This window comes from Malaclemys terrapin, chromosome 5, assembly GCF_027887155.1.
Source record: "Malaclemys terrapin pileata isolate rMalTer1 chromosome 5, rMalTer1.hap1, whole genome shotgun sequence".
NCBI lineage: Eukaryota > Metazoa > Chordata > Testudines > Emydidae > Malaclemys > Malaclemys terrapin.
This window is the reverse complement of record NC_071509.1, coordinates 49,988,448-50,005,884: the sequence shown is the minus strand read 5'-3', so window position 1 is coordinate 50,005,884 and position 17,437 is coordinate 49,988,448. Positions and strand designations below refer to the sequence as shown.

General features: G+C 43.4%; 1 protein-coding gene across 2 annotated transcripts in view; it reads left to right on the top strand.

Moving 5' to 3' along the window:
• The first annotated feature begins 8,070 nt into the window (after nt 1-8,070).
• NFXL1 (nuclear transcription factor, X-box binding like 1) overlaps nt 8,071-17,437 on the top strand; it is a 103,210-nt gene continuing 93,843 nt past the window's right edge. For both annotated transcript variants that reach the window (XM_054029077.1, XM_054029076.1), the window contains exons 1-3: nt 8,071-8,341; nt 14,614-14,781; nt 16,247-16,356. In XM_054029077.1, coding sequence (XP_053885052.1) covers nt 8,149-8,341; nt 14,614-14,781; nt 16,247-16,356 — 471 coding nt within the window. In that variant the 5' untranslated portion in view covers nt 8,071-8,148. The remainder of the gene's footprint in view (nt 8,342-14,613; nt 14,782-16,246; nt 16,357-17,437) is intronic.

The window sequence follows — 17,437 nt, the reverse complement described above, 5'->3', positions numbered from 1 at the left end:
AGCTGGTATATGTTAGGCCCTAAAGCAAAATAAATAATAAATATCGGTAATATAAAATGTTTGCTAATGGGTTATTTATATTATCCTTTATGTAACGTTGTAAAAACAAGTGCATTTAATCTACATACTATAATATGTTGATAGTCATGCAAAGTTGTACTGCATATTATAATTTTTTATAATTTTCTTCTCATTCACTATATAAATAAAGAACCAATACAAATGTTACCAAATGTTTATCTGAAATCTGCATAAGTATACCGTAGAACCTCAGAGTTACGAACACCTTGGGAATGGAGGTTGTTTATAACTCTGAAATGTTCCTAACTCTGAACAAAACATTATGGTTGTTCATTCCAACGTTTGCAACTGATCATTGACTCAATACAGCTTTGAAACTTTACTATGCAGAAGAAAAATGCTGGTTTCCCTTTATTTCTCAGTAGTTTATGTTTAACACAGTACTGTACTTGGATTTTTTTTTTTTTTTGGTCTCTGCTGCTGCCTGATTGTGTATTTCTGGTTCCAATGGAGGTGTGTGGTTAACTGGTCAGTTTGTAACTCTAGTGTTCATAACTGTGGTTATACTATAAATGTAATATGGCCTTTAAACAAGCCCTAACCTCACCAACCTCATTGTCAGAAGCAAGCTCCCCACAGACCAGGACACACCAACTCAAAGGGGCACCACACCCTGCCAGTAGATGTACAATAGATGTAAAACCCAAAGACATATTTCCACAGCTACAATGATCAATACCTCCCACAACACACCTTTCAAGGTCCCTGGGTCCTATACATGCCTATAACAACCTGTGGTGGACCTCATCCAGTGCATCAAATGCCCCAAAAACAACTGTGGGTGAAATCAGACAATTACTACACTCTCAAATTAACTCATAGAAAAAATGATAAAAGACAAAAATAACATATCAGCCATGAGCAAACACTTTTCACAAAGCAATCACTTCATCTCTGACCTATTAGTCCTCGTCCTCAAAGGAAACCTGCACAACTCCTTTAAAAGACATGTCTGGGAACTTAAATTCATAACTTTGCTGGACACTAAAAATCATAGTCTAAACAAAGACACCATAATTTTACAGCTCATTACAATAATTGTCACCCACTAACCCTTGTTTGGTCCTATGAATGCAGAGGTGTTAATTAACATGCTGTCCCACCATGTATTTAGCTGTGACACTCTGGTTATCTTTTGCAGACCTGAAAAGAAGCTCTGTGAAGCCTGAAAGTTTGTCTCTTCCACCAACAGAAGTTGGTCCAATAAAAGATATTACCTCACCAATCTTAATTTTGGCATTTCCTAACTTCTTAGTGCTTGGCTTGGCAACCTTAAAAAAACCCTATAGTAAAATAATATTATGTAGTTTATTATTTATATTGCTGCAGCACTTACAGGACAAAGTCCTATTTTGCTAGGCACTGTACAAGCATTTCAGAAACAGATTATCCCTGCCTTGAATGGCTTACTCTAAGAGTCTAATTAACAAAACTCACAATTTGAAGAAGGGTATGAGATGTTACCTACAGTAGGGCAATTTGTGGTTCAGTGGTAGTAACATAAAGCAGCTGCCAGATATCACTGTTATGGTGTTGATGTGTTTTAGTAAAGAAAAGTAGATATCTATTGGAGGGCTGGCCTTACCATGAGGCAAACTGAGGCGGCCGCCTCAGGTGCCAGACTCGGGGACCGGAGGCGCCACTAGGACCCAGAGTGTAGAAAATTGTGTCTGCTGCTGGTGCATATGTATTCTCTCTGCTCTAGATGCACAGAGATGGTGGAGCGCTGTGCTGGAGGAAGGAGGGCACAAGACACATAACAGGCAGGCAGGAGAAAAGGTTAGAGGGAATAACAGAAAGCAGCAGGAGCTACAGGGAGAGAGAGGAGGAGGAGCCTCTTATGTACCCCTCTAGCACCCCCAGGAGCCTGGACTGATTAACACCAGCTTCTCAGGGAGCTTCCTGTTTCCTGCTGCTTCCCTGAACCCTCTTGAGGAGAACAGGCAGTCACGTGAAGTAGTAGGAGCCAGTTAGGCCCTTAAGATGCTGATATCTTCCCTCTCTCAGGCCCAGCTACCACCCTGCTTATTTGTCCCCTTCAATTGAGTGTTGAGAGCCACTACAGCTGGCACAGAACAGCAGTCATGAGTGAAAGAAGAAAACGCCCCTCTGGGACAGCATTCAGAAAAAGAAAGAAAACAAAGGAAGCTTTTCTATCTAAGCAGGAAGGAGCTCTCCTGAGATACACAGAAACAAATGTTTACAGTGAACCTTCCGGCCCCAGTGAGGATGTGAGTGGTGAGGAGATGCCTGACCTTCCAGTTAGTCAGAGTGCAGGTGACCTGGCAACTACTGCAGCATCCATATCTCCATCTCAAATGGATGTAACCATGTACCTTCTTGAAGAAAAGTGTAGATCAGAGAAGAGTGTGGTGGAGGCGCAAGAAACAGCTGCTGCTGAGTTTAGTTCCTTAAGTCTAGATGATCCAGGACTATGGACTCACTTGAGCAGTAGTCTGAGAGACTTCTGTGTACTGCATGGGCCACAGCAAGTGAAAAACTTCATGTTTCCCAAAGACAATGAAAATAGAAGTTTTCATCCAACACGTTACTGTCGTGAAATCCCCAATGGTGACAAAGTGGAGATGCCATGGCTTATGTACTCAAAAACCCAGAATGCTGCATACTGTTTTTGTTGCAAACTCTTCCAGTCTAATGTTTCAGCCACATTGGGTTCTACAGGAACAAAGGACTGGAAAAATCTGGCTAGAAATTTGGCGTGCCATGAGAAGGCAGCAAATCACCAGAGAGCATTCCATGGTGGAAAGAGCTTGAGATGAGACTAAGGTTAAAGGCCACCACAGATGATCAGCATCAAGAGACGATTGCACCAGAGTCTCTTTACTGGCAAAATGTTCTGAAAAGACTCATTGCCATTGTGAGAATGCTTGCTACCCAAAACCTAGCACTGTGTGGCACTACAGATCAGCTGTATGTACCAAACAATGGAAACTTCCTTAAAATTGTGGAGCTGATGGCTGAGTTTGATGTTGTACTCCAGGAGCATCTAAGAAGAGTCACAACCCAAGAAATGCACACACACCACTACCTTGGAAAAACAATTCATAATGAGATTATACAGTTATTGGCAACAAAAGTCAAACAGAAGATTGTGACAGATCTGAAGTCGGCAAGATATTACTCTGTTATTCTGGACTGCACGCCTGACATCAGCCATACGGAACAAATGACTTTAATGGTGCATTTTGTAATAACAACAGAACCTAGTGAAAATGTCCCTGCAGTGGTGACTGTCAGAGAGCATTTTCTAGAATTTATTGACATTGATGATACTACAGGAGCTGGTATGACAAATTTGCTTCTTAAAAAGCTGGAAGATACAGGAATTGCGAAAGCTGACATGAGAGGTCAGGGCTACAATAATGGTGCCAACATGAGAGGAAAGAACAGAGGAGTGCAGATCCGGATCCAAGAGTTAAACCCTTGAGCTTTTTTTGTGCCATGCAGTTCTCATTCATTGAACTTGGTGGTCAGTGATACAGCATCAGCTTCTAGTGAGGCTGCTGAATTTTTTAATGTAATTCAAAGCATCTATGTATTTTTCTCTGCATCAACTCATCGATGACAATTTTTGAAGCAACATCTAGGAACATCCTCTCTGACACTGAAACCACTGAGTGCCACATGATGGGAAAGTCGAGTGGAGGCGATAAAGCCTATCAAACACCAAATCGGGAAGATAGATGATGCCAAGTTGCCATTATGGAGGATAATGCTATGACAGGAACTGTACATGGGAGAACAGTGGCAGAGGGAAATGGAATCACCAGAAACATACATAACTTCACATTTCTGTGTGGTTTAGTGTTGTGGCATGACATACTGTTTGAAATAAATGTTGTAAGCAAAAGACTCCCAGGTGTTGACCTTGATATATCTAGAGCAATGGAACAACTGGACAAAGCAAAGTCATACCTACGGTCTTACTGGTCAGATGAGAGATTTCAAAACGTTCTGAAGAGTGCACAGAAGTTGGCAGAGGAACTTCACAGTGAAGCTATTTTCCCACCCATTCAAGAATACAAGAGCCACCGAAGAAGACGACATTTTGATTACGAGGCACGGGATAATCCTGTAAGAGACCCCAAACAACAATTCAACGTTGAATTCTTTAACCAGGTGCTAGATTGTGCAATACAGTCAGTTGAAGAACGTTTCATGCAGCTCAAGGAACACAGCAGTATATTTGGGATGTTGTATGATATTCCAAAACTCCTCACTATACCTGAAGAAGACCTACACCAGCAAGGCAGGGCACTAGAGACAGTGTTGAGGGGGACATGGGGACGTCATTTGAGCTCCCTGCCTCAGGTGCCAAAATGTTGTGGGCCAGCCCTGATCTATTGTCATAACCACAATTTTTAGATTGTTTTAATTGGCCCATCAGGCTGTGACATCAGTAATGACCACTAGATGCCACTGTTGTTACGTGAACAAAATTTTTTGACAATAGAAATCTTGAACCAAAGATCACTGAATCCAAAACAAAATGCTGCATTTCTAATAGAAACACCAAATCATATGCTGGTGTATTTCAGACAGACACAAGTTTTCTAATGTAAAATATTGAATTTTTTAACTTTAACAAGCATGTATTTGCTAAAATAAAACTATGTTTAAAGTTTTCTTCTGACAAAGTAAGTACTTTGAAATAAAAATGTAGGGGTTATGTATACACCCCAATCATATTAAAATTCTTCCACATTGTTTATCTGTCAACATTTTAAAAAATGTTTTAAGTTTCATGTTAAAGACACTGTTGCTCTTGTAAATCATGCTGTATTTTCTGAACATCCTAAATCCCTCAATTCTGCAAAATTTTAAGTGTATGCATAACACTACTTCCGTGAGTAGTTCTGCTGAAGTCAATTGGACTTTGTAGATAAGTCAAGTTGTGAACTAGCTTCAGTATTTGCAGGATCAGGACTTAGCAATTTGGGTTCTAGTTTGGTCCATTCTAGACACAGACCCCACTATATTCAAATGTGGGTTTGGATTTCAAAGAACCTGGCAAAACTGGAGTGTTTTGTTTCAGAATTCTCATCTCCAGAATTTACCATTAAGAGTGAAGCAACTGTCAGTCATAAATGTATTCAAATATGGTTAGGAAGTCTTGTGTATTTAATAGATTAAATCTATGGTGTATGAAATAAATATCTACAGTATTGCAACAACTTTTAAGAACTTGTCATTGAAGTAAATCCCATCGATTACAAACATATTCTTCAATTCCTGTTTTGTGAAGTAAAAATCTTCTGAGACATTCTTATAGTGAAGTTGCTGAGTATGGATAGTGGTTGATATTTTAATCTCACAATAGACTAATTATTTATTAAATAACATGTTCAAACCAAAGCCATGTGGAATTAAAGAGGTAAAACATCTAAAATAATGAAAAATTGTATATACTTAAGTGACATTGTAGACAATTACATTTTATTTCAAATTTTATTTAAGATTTTCTGTCCTGGGTTAAAAATTCTTCCAGTTCCTTTACTATAACTGACAAAGACTGCACTGTGTACAGGGTTTCTATCTAGATTGTAATCTACTCTGTTTAAACGTAACAGTTCAGTATGGCCCTTCTTTTCCAGCCATAACTCAGAACACCCTGACTTACTGGCCTGACACTTAAGATTTTTTTTTTCTGTCCTCTTCACATATGTCCTGAATTATTCCAGTAAGTAGTTTTCATTCTTTTACTTATAGGGCTTATCTACATGGAGACTTGGGGCATGTCTACACAGCCCCGCAGTTCAAGCTCTGAGGGTGTGAATAGCAGTGAGCACCAGAGTGCTGTGCTGTAACTCCCCTGTGTAGAGGCTGTGGGCACAAACTTAAAGGTTCTTCGTTCACATTCATATAATTCTGTCTGAAGACGATTAAAAAATCATAACAAATTTTCATACTTAAATTTGGGTCATTCCTATTTTAACAATCCTTCCAAACAGACTTAAAAAAACCTCCAAACAGCAATGCCTTTCCCCCAACTTACTCTCTTTATAGATAAGGGTGCATTTATTGCCTCAACAAGAATTAACAACATATATATGTACAGCAGAACTCAGAGTTACGAACACCTCGGGAATGGAGGTTGTTTGTAACTCTGAACAAAACATTATGGTTGTTCATTCCAACGTTTATACAGCTTTGAAACTCTACTATGCAGAAGAAAAATGCTGCTTTTAACCATCTTAATTTAAATGAAACAAGCACAGAAACAGTTTCCTTACCTTGTCAAATCCTTTTTTTAAACTTTCCCTGTTTTTTTAGTAGTTTACATTTAACACAGTACTGTACTATCTTTGCTTTATTTCTGTTGTCTTTGCTGCTACCTGATTGCGTACTTCTGGTTCCAGATGAGGTGTGCGATTGACCAGTCAGTTTATAACTCTGGTGTTCGTAACTCTGAGGTTCTACTGTAATATCTTTATGAGGGAATTTCTTTCAAGAAAAAGTCAGCATCAGAAAAGTAAATACACATTAGCACTGAAGATACAAGCACGCTTACCAACCAAAGACATCTACTATTTACTTGCCAAGAGGTTATACATGTATTTTGCTGCTTGTAGAAAACTAAAAACAAGAATCCAATCAGGCCTCTTTACAAGATGATCCTTTGGCCTTGGCTACACTTGCGAGTTATAGCGCAATAAAGCAGCCCCAGGCGCCCTAGCTCACTCCCCATCCACACTGGCAAGGCATGTAGAGTGCTCTGACTCTGCAGCTACAGCGCTGCTGGTAGTCCACCCGGCGAGTGGAATAACGTTTGCAGTGCCCTCGCTGGAGCGCTGCGGCACCAGTGTGAACGAGATGTTGCGTTACTGCGCTGTGATCAGCCTCTAGAAACATCCCATAATCCCCTTAAGTCAAGTGGCCACTCTTGTCACTGTTGTGAAATCGGCTGCAGGAATGCAGAAATGCCCTTTCAGAGCTCCATTTCAGAGAAGCCGGCTGCATATCAGCTCCGAGAAAAAGCAAACATTTACTGTTTGCTTTGAGTGAGTGAGAGGCGGCGGGGGGTGGGAGGGAGAAGGGGGTCTGAACTTACAAGACAGCATGCTGACATACTCTCAGCACCCCAAAAACCCACTCTCTCTCCCCCCACATACACACAACACACTCCCTGTCACACTCCACCCCCCATTTGAAAAGCACATTGCAGTCACTTGCATGCTGGGATAGCTGCCCATAATGCACCACTCCCAATGCCGCTGCAAGTGCTGCAAATGTGGCCATGCCAGTGCGCTTGAAGCAGTCAGTGTGGACAGACTGCAGCGCTTTCTCTACTGCGCTCTACGAAGGCAGGTTTAACTAACAGCGCTCTACATCTGCACGTGTAGCTATGGCCTTTGTTAGTCATAACCTAAAGTAAGTTCAGAACAACAAAAACAAATGAATATTATACACTATGCACACCGAGTTCTAACATTCCTTGATCCTAATTACGAGAAGTCTTATGAAGTTTAGTTTATAAAGTGTAATTAAAACAATGTAATAGTGCCCGCTAATTTGCACTAATTCAGAGACCTATTATGAATGACTGAATTTTGCAAACTAGCAGGTAAATGAGCAATAAAAAAGGAACGATAATAAATATCAATATAATTGGAACATTATTTTGCAAATTGCAGTTTGGACTCAATTATTTATTAAATAACACGAACAAAAACACCGCAACACTGTTAATTTACAGTTGACCTTGCTACGTGCAACGCAATAAAAGATGAGTAAACATAACCAGGCCCCAGAGCTGTGATCATTTCTCTTGCCTTCCTCCCTGTCTGAAACGCCTCCCGTGTAGCCCCTATGGGGGCAGCATTAAAGAAGTGGACGGAGCGCGCTCGGGCCCGCCGGCAGCCCGGGAGCTGGGGGGCGGTTCAGCCGGGGCGGGCGGAAGGGGCGGAGCCTCGGGTAGAAGGGGCGGGGCTAGTCTGCCGCTGCTGACGCTGCCCGGGTGGCTGAGCCGGTGGCTGGCGGGCGGGCGAGTCCGGGAGCCGGGCGGAGAAGGGGGCTGCTCGGCGCCTCTCTCGCTTGGCCGGAGGGATGGAGGCGGCGTGGCGCCAGGCCGGCCGGGGCAGGGGCCGAGCCCGGGCCGGCGGCCAGGCCGGGAACGGGCTCTGTGCCCGCGGGGGAGCTGGCGGCGGCGCCGTCCGGCCCGGGCTCGGGCCCGGCCGGGGGAGCGGAGGGGGCACTGCCTGTATCTCGCTCGCCGGCAGCAGCTCCCTGGGAGCCAGTGGTGAGTATCCCCCGGGGCGGCCCAGCCAGGGCAGGCGGAGGGCTCTCCGGCAGGCTCCACAGGCACCCTGAGCCGCTGGCGGCCCCGGCTTATAGGGCAGCAGCATTGGCAGGTTGGGGCCAACGCAGAAGGGGTTCGTTAGCAGGCCTGAAGCCCCAGCCACGCAAGCCACAGGTGCCCGACAGCACAGGACTGCGGGTCTGGAGGCCTGAATTAATTCCCAGCTGTGCCAGGGTGTCCCTGCCTTGCCCACGCTGGTGAGCCCCCGCTCCCCTGAGGTGCGCTGTTGATTTCCCACTTTTCTGTGCAAGGATCACAGTGTGCACCCTAGTAGTGATTGTTCCCAAACGATGGCTGCAATATCTTATGTGAAGTCTGGTTTTGACTTTGGTGGGGCTGCTCATGTGAATAAGTGCTGTGCTCCCCAGTGTGGGCAAGGGCCCCATAATCTAGCCCCTAGTTTCTGCCACCATTTCCTGTGTGTAAAATGGAGATTATCAGTATCTCACAGGAGTATTGTGGATATACATTTGCTGTTTGTGAAATACTGAGCTGCTATGTTGATGAGGGCCATGGAAAAGTTTATAAATAAATATTTAACCCCTTATGCTTAACACTCTGTTTTACCTTGTATTTAGCTGTGACAGTCTGGTTACTTTCTCCAGATCTGAATAAAAGCTCTGTGAATCTCAAAAGGTTGTCCCTTCCATCAATAGAAAGTAGTCCAATAAAACACATTACCTCACCCATCTTCTCTTTATTAGTAAGCTCCTCTTTATTTACACTGAGCTGAGTTGGGTCATGGCATAGTCTCTCAAGGAAAGCAAAGAAGACTTCTGCTAAGTCTAGTTTTAAAGCACTTATAAATACATTGTAGGGAACAAACTTGCACTTGGCATGGGAATGAAATGAATGGCCTAAGAAGTTTTTGCATCTCTAATTCTATAGTATCTGATCTTATGGCTACTACCCTCTGTTGGACTCTTAACAAGTTGTGATTTTATTTGTATTCATTTATATTATTGAAGTGCTTGGGAGCCCTAGTCATGGACTAGGATTCCATTGTACTAGGTGCTGTACAAACAACAGAAAGATGGTCCCTGTCCCAAAGAGATTACAATTTAAATATAAGTTAAGGGATAACAGGTGGATACAGACAGTTGAGGGAGTACATATGAACAGTGACACAGTATTGGTTGACAGGATGGGCAGTGGGCTCAGTGTATCAGCACCCTAACCATTACCAAGCTTTTTGTATGCATCATGTCAGATGAGAGTTATGAAGGTGGAGTGGAAGGCAAAAGATGCACTGTCCTAGGGATGGGGGTTCCACGACCACCACTCCCAAGAGGAGGAGGAGGGTGGTGGTGGTGGTCGGGGACTCCCTCCTCAGGTGGACTGAGTCATCTATCTGCCGCCCCGACCGGGAAAACCAAGAGGTCTGCTGCTTGCCAGGAGCTAGGATACACGATGTGACGGAGAGACTGCCGAGACTCATCAAGCCCTCGGATCGCTACCCCTTCCTGCTTCTCCACGTGGGCACCAATGATACTGCCAAGAATGACCTTGAGCGGATCACTGCAGACTACGTGGCTCTGGGAAGAAGGATAAAGGAGTTTGAGGCACAAGTGGTGTTCTCGTCCATCCTCTCTGTGCAAGGAAAAGGCCTGGGTAGAGACCGTCGAATCGTGGAAGTCAACGAATGGCTACGCAGGTGGTGTCGGAGTGACGGCTTTGGATTCTTCGACCATGGGATGGTGTTCCAAGAAGGAGGAGTGCTAGGCAGAGACGGGCTCCATCTAACGAAGAGAGGGAAGAGCATCTTCACCAGCAGGCTGGCTAACCTAGTGAGGAGGGCTTTAAACTAGGTTCACCGGGAGAAGGAGACCAAAGCCCTGAGGTAAATGGGGAAATGGGATCCTGGGAGGAAGCACAAGCAGGAGAGCGCAAGAGGGGAGGACTCCTGTCTCATACTGAGAAAGGGGGACGATCGATGAGTTATCTTAAGTGCCTATACACAAATGCAAGAAGCCTGGGAAACAAGCAGGGAGAACTGGAAGTCCTGGCACAGTCAGGGAACTATGATGCGATTGGAATAACAGAGACTTGGTGGGATAACTCACATGACTGGAGTACTATCATGGATGGATATAAACTGTTCAGGAAGGACAGGCAGGGCAGAAAAGGTGGGGGAGTTGAGTTGTATGTAAGAGAGGAGTATGACTGCTCAGAGCTCCGGTATGAAACTGCAGAAAAACCTGAGAGTCTCTGGATAAAGTTTAGAAGTGTGAGCAACAAGGGTGATGTCGTGGTTGGAGTCTGCTATAGACCACCAGACCAGGGGGATGAGGTGGACAAGGCTTTCTTCTGGCAACTAGCAGAAGTTGCTAGATCACAGGCCCTGGGGCTCATGGGAGACTTTAATCACCCTGATATCTGTTGGGAGAGCAATACAGCGGTGCACAGACAATCCAGGAAGTTTTAGGAAAGTGTAGGGGACAATTTCCTGGTGCAAGTGCTGGAGGAACCAACTAGGAGCAGAGCTTTTCTTGACCTGCTGCTCACAAACAGGAAAGAATTAGTAGGGGAAGCAAAAGTGGATGGGAACCTGGGAGGCAGTGACCATGAGATGGTCGAGTTCAGGATCCTGACACAAGGAAGAAAGGAGAGCAGCAGAATACGGACCCTGGACTTCAGAAAAGCAGACTTTGACTCCCTCAGGGAACAGCTGGGCAGGATCCCCTGGGAGAATAACATGAAGGGCAAAGGGGTCCAGGAGAGCTGGCTGTATTTTAAAGAATCCTTATTGCGGTTGCAGGAACAAACCATCCCGATGTGTAGAAAGAATAGTAAATATGGCAGGCGACCAGCTTGGCTAAACAGTGAAATCCTTGCTGATCTTAAACGCAAAAAAGAAGCTTACAAGAAGTGGAAGATTGGACAAATGACCAGGGAGGAGTATAAAAACATTGCTCAGGCATGCAGGAGTGAAATCAGGAAGGCCAAATCACACTTGGAGTTGCAGCTAGCAAGAGATGTTAAGAGTAACAAGAAGGGTTTCTTCAGGTATGTTAGCAACAAGAAGAAAGTCAAGGAAAGTGTGGGCCCCTTACTGAATGAGGGAAGCAACCTAGTGACCAAGGATGCGGAAAAAGCTAATGTACTCAATGCTTTTTTTGCCTCTGTCTTCACAAACAAGGTCAGCTCCCAGACTGCTGCACTGGGCAGCACAATATGGGGAGAAGGTGACCAGCCCTCTGTGGAGAAAGAAGTGGTTCAGGACTATTTAGAAAAACTGGACGTGCACAAGTCCATGGGGCCGGATGCGCTGCATCCGAGGGTGCTAAAGGAGTTGGCGGATGAGATTGCAGAGTCATTAGCCATTATTTTTGAAAACTCATGGCAATCGGGGGAGGTCCCAGATGACTGGAAAAAGGCTAATGTAGTGCCCATCTTTAAAAAAGGGAAGGAGGAGGATCCAGGGAACTACACGCCAGTCAGCCTCACCTCAGTCCCTGGAAAAATCATGGAGCAGGTCCTCAAGGAATCAATTATGAAACATTTAGAGGAGAGGAAAGTGATCAGGAACAGTCAGCATGGATTCACGAAGGGGAAGTCATGCCTGACTAACCTAATTGCCTTCTATGATGAGATAACTGGCTCTGTGGATGAGGGGAAAGCAGTGGATGTGTTATTCCTTGACTATAGCAAAGCTTTTGATACGGTCTCCCACAGTATTCTTGCCGCCAAGTTAAAGAAGTATGGGCTGGATGAATGGACTGTAAGGTGGATAGAAAGCTGGCTAGATCGTCGGGCTCAACGGGTAGTGATCAATGGCTCCATGTCTAGTTGGCAGCCGGTTTCAAGCGGAGTGCCCCAAGGGTCGGTCCTGGGGCCGGTTTTGTTTAATATCTTTATTAATGATATGAAGGATGGTGTGGACTGCACTCTCAGCAAGTTTGCAGATGACACTAAACTAGGAGGCGTGGTAGATACACTAGAGAGTAGGGATCGGATACAGAGGGACCTAGACAAATTAGAGGATTGGGCCAAAAAAAACCTGATGAGGTTCAATAAGGACAAGTGCAGAGTCCTGCACTTAGGACGGAAGAATCCCATGCAATGCTACAGACTAGGGACCGAATGGCTAGGTAGCAGTTCTGCAGAAAAAGACCTAAGGGTCACAGTGGACGAGAAGCTGGATATGAATCAACAGTGTGCTCTTGTTGCCAAGAAGGCTAACAGCATTTTGGGCTGTGTAAGTAGGGGCATTGCCAGCAGATCGAGGAACGTGATCGTTCCCCTTTATTCGACATTGGTGAGGCCTCATCTGGACTACTGTGTCCAGTTTTGGGCCCTACACTACAAGAAGGATGTGGGAAAATTGGAAAGAGTCCAGCGGAGGGCAACAAAAATGATTAGGGGTCTGGAGCACATGAGTTATGAGGAGAGGCTGAGGGAACTGGGATTGTTTAGTCTCCAGAAGAGAAGAATGAGGGGGGATTTGATAGCAGCCTTCAACTACCTGAAGGCGGGTTCCAAAGAGGATGGAGCTCGGCTGTTCTCAGTGGTGGCAGATGACAGAACAAGGAGCAATGGTCTCAAGTTGCAGTGGGGGAGGTCTAGGTTGGATATTAGGAAACACTATTTCACTAGGAGGGTGGTGAAGCACTGGAATGCGTTACCTAGAGAGGTGGTGGAGTCTCCTTCCTTGGAGGTTTTTAAGGCCCGGCTTGACAAAGCCCTGGCTGGGATGATTTAGTTGGGAATTGGTCCTGCTTTGAGCAGGGGGTTGGACTAGATGACCTCTTGAAGTCCTTTCCAACCCTGATATTCTATGATATGAGGTAGCTTTGCAGATAGTTATGGGGACCTAAGTTCCCTCTGAGCTGCGTGGCCACGCAGCTGCCTATTAAGCCTGGGCAGGTGTTCAGGGCTGCCATGGGGAGAGGTGCCTCCCCCCCCAGCACGAACCTGCCATGGCAGGGAGAGGCGCCTCTCCCTGCTGGCCCCAGAACGGACCTGTTGCGGCGGGGAGAGAGAGCAGGGGGGAGTCCCTCTCTCCCCACTGGAGTCCCGGCCAGCCTGCACCCCAAACTCCTCATCCCTGGCCCCATCCCAGAGCCCACACCCCCAGTTGGAGCCCTCATCCTCCTGCACCCCAACCCTCTGCCCCAGCCCTGAGCCCCCCTCCCACACTCTGAACCCCTCAGCCCCACCACATGAGTTTTGTTATGTGCACCAATATGGAGGTGATGTGTCATACATCCCTTCCATATTGGTGCACATAAAATTCATTCCGCACATGCGTGGGAAAAATTAGAGGGAACACTGATGAGGACATCCTCCCAAGTGTGAAGTGCCTCAGAGGGGAAAGCATGGAAGTTCTTGTTTGAAAATTTAACAAGTGCCTGATGGAGGCTGGTATCATCGGTTGATCAGAGTAAAGTTTTTTTGCAATAAAAAAGGTTGAGCCAGTAGAGAGATGCAAAGACAAAGAGGTGACACGGTTAAAGAAATGGGTTAGGAAAATTATCTTTGCAGTAGCATACTGAATGAATATAAGTGGGGCAAGATTGCATTTATCAAGACCATTAGTCTCTCTCCAAAGGAAAGAAGTGAGACTTTGCAGTAGAGTCCCAGCTGCAGATCCAGTCTCCCTCTATATCATACTCAATAGTCAGAAATTATCTGTTAAAATGACAATGTGGAGGCTACTTAATGTTGTCAAATGAAGTGGTGGCATGGATCCATTACTGCAGTAGTGAAGCACTGAACAGGTGAGAGAGCCCCAAAAGTCACAATTATAAGAGTAATTGAAACGATTAAATGTACCTCCAAAGTTTCCGCAAAGTAGCGCAGATGCACTATTGCAAACTATTCACAAAAATGGTGAAATTTTATGTGCCTGACCCAACAAAAAGAAATACTGTTTTTAATAGCCTTTAGTTAGAGCAGCAGTATGTACTGTCTAGCCAGCATACTTTTATAGCACATGTCTGTTTGGTTAGATTAATATTTCTTTTGAAATAGTGATCCTGGTCCATCAGATGCAATTAACTACTCCCAAAACTGTGAACATTCATGCTGATGCACAGTATTTTTTTTTTTTAAGTCATGTTTACTTGTGCTGCATTAGAAACACTAAAATGCTGAACTGTCTGTAAGGAGAGAATAGTTATTGAGAACACTACATTTAAAAAAAAACTAGAAAAGGACAGTGGAATCTGCAGAATTTAATATGGCATTAATTTTAATGTATTTTTATACAGAATTATCTTCTCAGAAGAAATTTGATGAAATTAAGAAGGCTAATCAAGCGGCAGCAAAAAAGTTTGTTGAAGACCAGTTTAGTTCCTCTTCTGAAGAAGAAGAAGATATTGAAGGAAAACATGGAAAAATATTGGCCAAAACATTCACAATTTATACTAATCAAACTGGTAAAATATTTTAATATATTGACTTCTCGGTTTGTAGCATAAAAAGATTGGCAGCATTGCACTATCCTCTTATATTTAAAAGCTTTGATAATTAGAGGTAGATAACTTATTCTGATATTGTAATGTTCTTAACATATGACTTTAAGTACTTCATTTTCTGTGGTGTTCAAGATTGGTAGAAGATTTGTCACAGGGTATCTCTGTCACTACCTGGTGTGCTGTGCCATCTAGACTTTCTGTCACTTCAGTTACAAACACTCTCAGGCTGTTTTCCTTTCATGACATGTATCTTTTATTCTTCTGCTTTTTGTAATGCACAGAACATCATGTAGGTATTGTGTAGCAGAAGCTTTCAGTATAGCTTTCCTCAGTACAGCTCGCACTCTGAGCTTCCCTTCTGAGCTCACCCTTGTTTCCTGTTCCTTCTATTTATATCCTCCCAATGCCATCGTTAGCCCGTATTACCACCCAGGTGCTCATAATCCCACGATGGAAAGTGTTTAATTGTTCACAGCTGAGCTTGCAGCAGTCTTTGTGCTGCAGCAATTGATTAGGATGCTGCTGCTAGCACTTTATCACAATTGTATATGCAATTTATACAGCAGGCCAGACAGTTCAGGAGAGAGGCTGGCTGATTAGGTAAATGGGGAAGAAAAGTCTCAGGTTTGCAAAATAAGGCTTCAGAGCTGTGTGGTTTTTCATTGGTTTGTATTGTTTTTGGAGAGAGAATAAATGCCTACATGTATCCCAACTTCTTATGCTGAATTGTTATGGTCCTGCAACTTGGGTAACCTAGTCCCATGCATGGGAGACATAGCATCTGGACCTTTTCTGTTCTTCAGTTCTTTCATGCCTACATTTTTGTTTTATTTGGTGGGGCGAGGGAAGGGGGATGGTGGTGATGGACAAGGTCCTGAAAATTGAAGGAGAGGGGATGACCGGAGTAACAGGGCAGAACTGATCAGGCAGGGCTGTGTTTGAACTAGTAGGGCATGGATAGGTAGCAGCTGGGGAGTGGGAGGTGTGCTATCTGAGGCAGAAGTTGGTGGGTGAAGCTGGGAGTAGCAACTTTTGTATACTTGCCACCACTTGATTGGGGGGGAAGAAGTGATCTGGTGAGATACAGGTGAGGAGGAGGGCTGCAGGATTTAGCCATTCGGTCCCAAGAATGGAAATGAAATGAAACTAACTAAATCCCTGTGCACCTGTTGACTATTTATACCCAATTGGGTGGACAGACTTGCAATCTTGATTAGTGTGATTTTTTTTTTTTTTTTTTTTTTCCCTCTTCTAAGCTCAATGAAACAGTAACATGACATTTTCTTTGACTTGTGCTTGGAAATAATGCACAAATGAACACTTGAATATCTTTAAATGTGAGTGCTTATCTTTGAATGCTCAGATATAAATAGAGGGTCAAACACTGTTGATGGTTTACAAGAAGACTGTTTTTTGTGTATTAAAGATGGAGATGCAAGTGAACTAGAACGCACAAGACAATATGTGAATGAAGCATTTCAGTCTGGGGCTTTGACATGCTTGATTTGCATTGCTTCAGTTAAGAGAAACCAAGCTGTAAGTATTTTACATGGTATTTTATAAGTCTTCAAGGTATTAACCAGCTAAATTGCTTTCTATTAATACTTATCAAGCAAATGTTAAATATTTAAATATGAACACTTGCCTGATTTACTGGAGTATTGAGGATTAATATGAAAGTTTTAGGAGTGCTAAATACTACATAAAAATTATAGTTTACTTTTCAGCTAACTGTCATGTTTGTGCAGTATCAAAGCTTGTGCATACATAACTTGAAATCGTAGTATTGAATTTTGGTTTTTGTTCTGTGAGGGTCCTGTCAAACCTGTGGTCATGGTACAGTATAAGTAAGCTTGACATATTTTTATTTTTATCCATCAAAATTATATTTTTTATTTTTAACTATTTAAATTTTCACAGTTTTAGGAAATTAGGGGAGGGCAGTCAGACCTTTAGTTAATAACATTGAGATTCAAAAAGGTAAAGCTTTATAACTGTTAAAATACACATTGTCAATTTGTCAAAACATAAAAAATAAATAGCTTTAAAAGTTTTCAGCAGGTACTTTACTTAACTTTGTAAATTTTGATTATCTAGGGAAATATTTTTTCATTGGTTTGTGTGTATACAGCAACATTGACTTGATATTTATCAATAAAAACTTAGTCCTTCCAAGCCTAAATATAAGGATCACATTTTAAAATTTTAGAAAGTGACAGATACAAAAAGTAGCAGCAGTAGGATCTACACTTCAAAAGGATACAATTGTTGAACCTTGGTTAAGATATTGTTACAATCAGCAATAGGGGAGTATTACAGTTAGATCATATAGTAAGGGGAACCAAAATTAAGCTACAGTATTGCAGAATGGGTCAGTAAGGTACAGTGAGAGAAAAATATGGGATTTTGCTTGTCTGGGTATTGAGATCTGCATGGTTGAATAAATAGAGCCAAAATGACCCCCCCACACACACACACATTTTTTTTATTTCACGTAGCCACATTTTTCCATGACCCAAGATATCTCAAGCCAAAGCTTACTCCCCGTGAAGTCAGTGGAAAAATGCCTTTTAATTCAATAGGAACATGATTGGGGCCCATGATACTTCACTGTAGT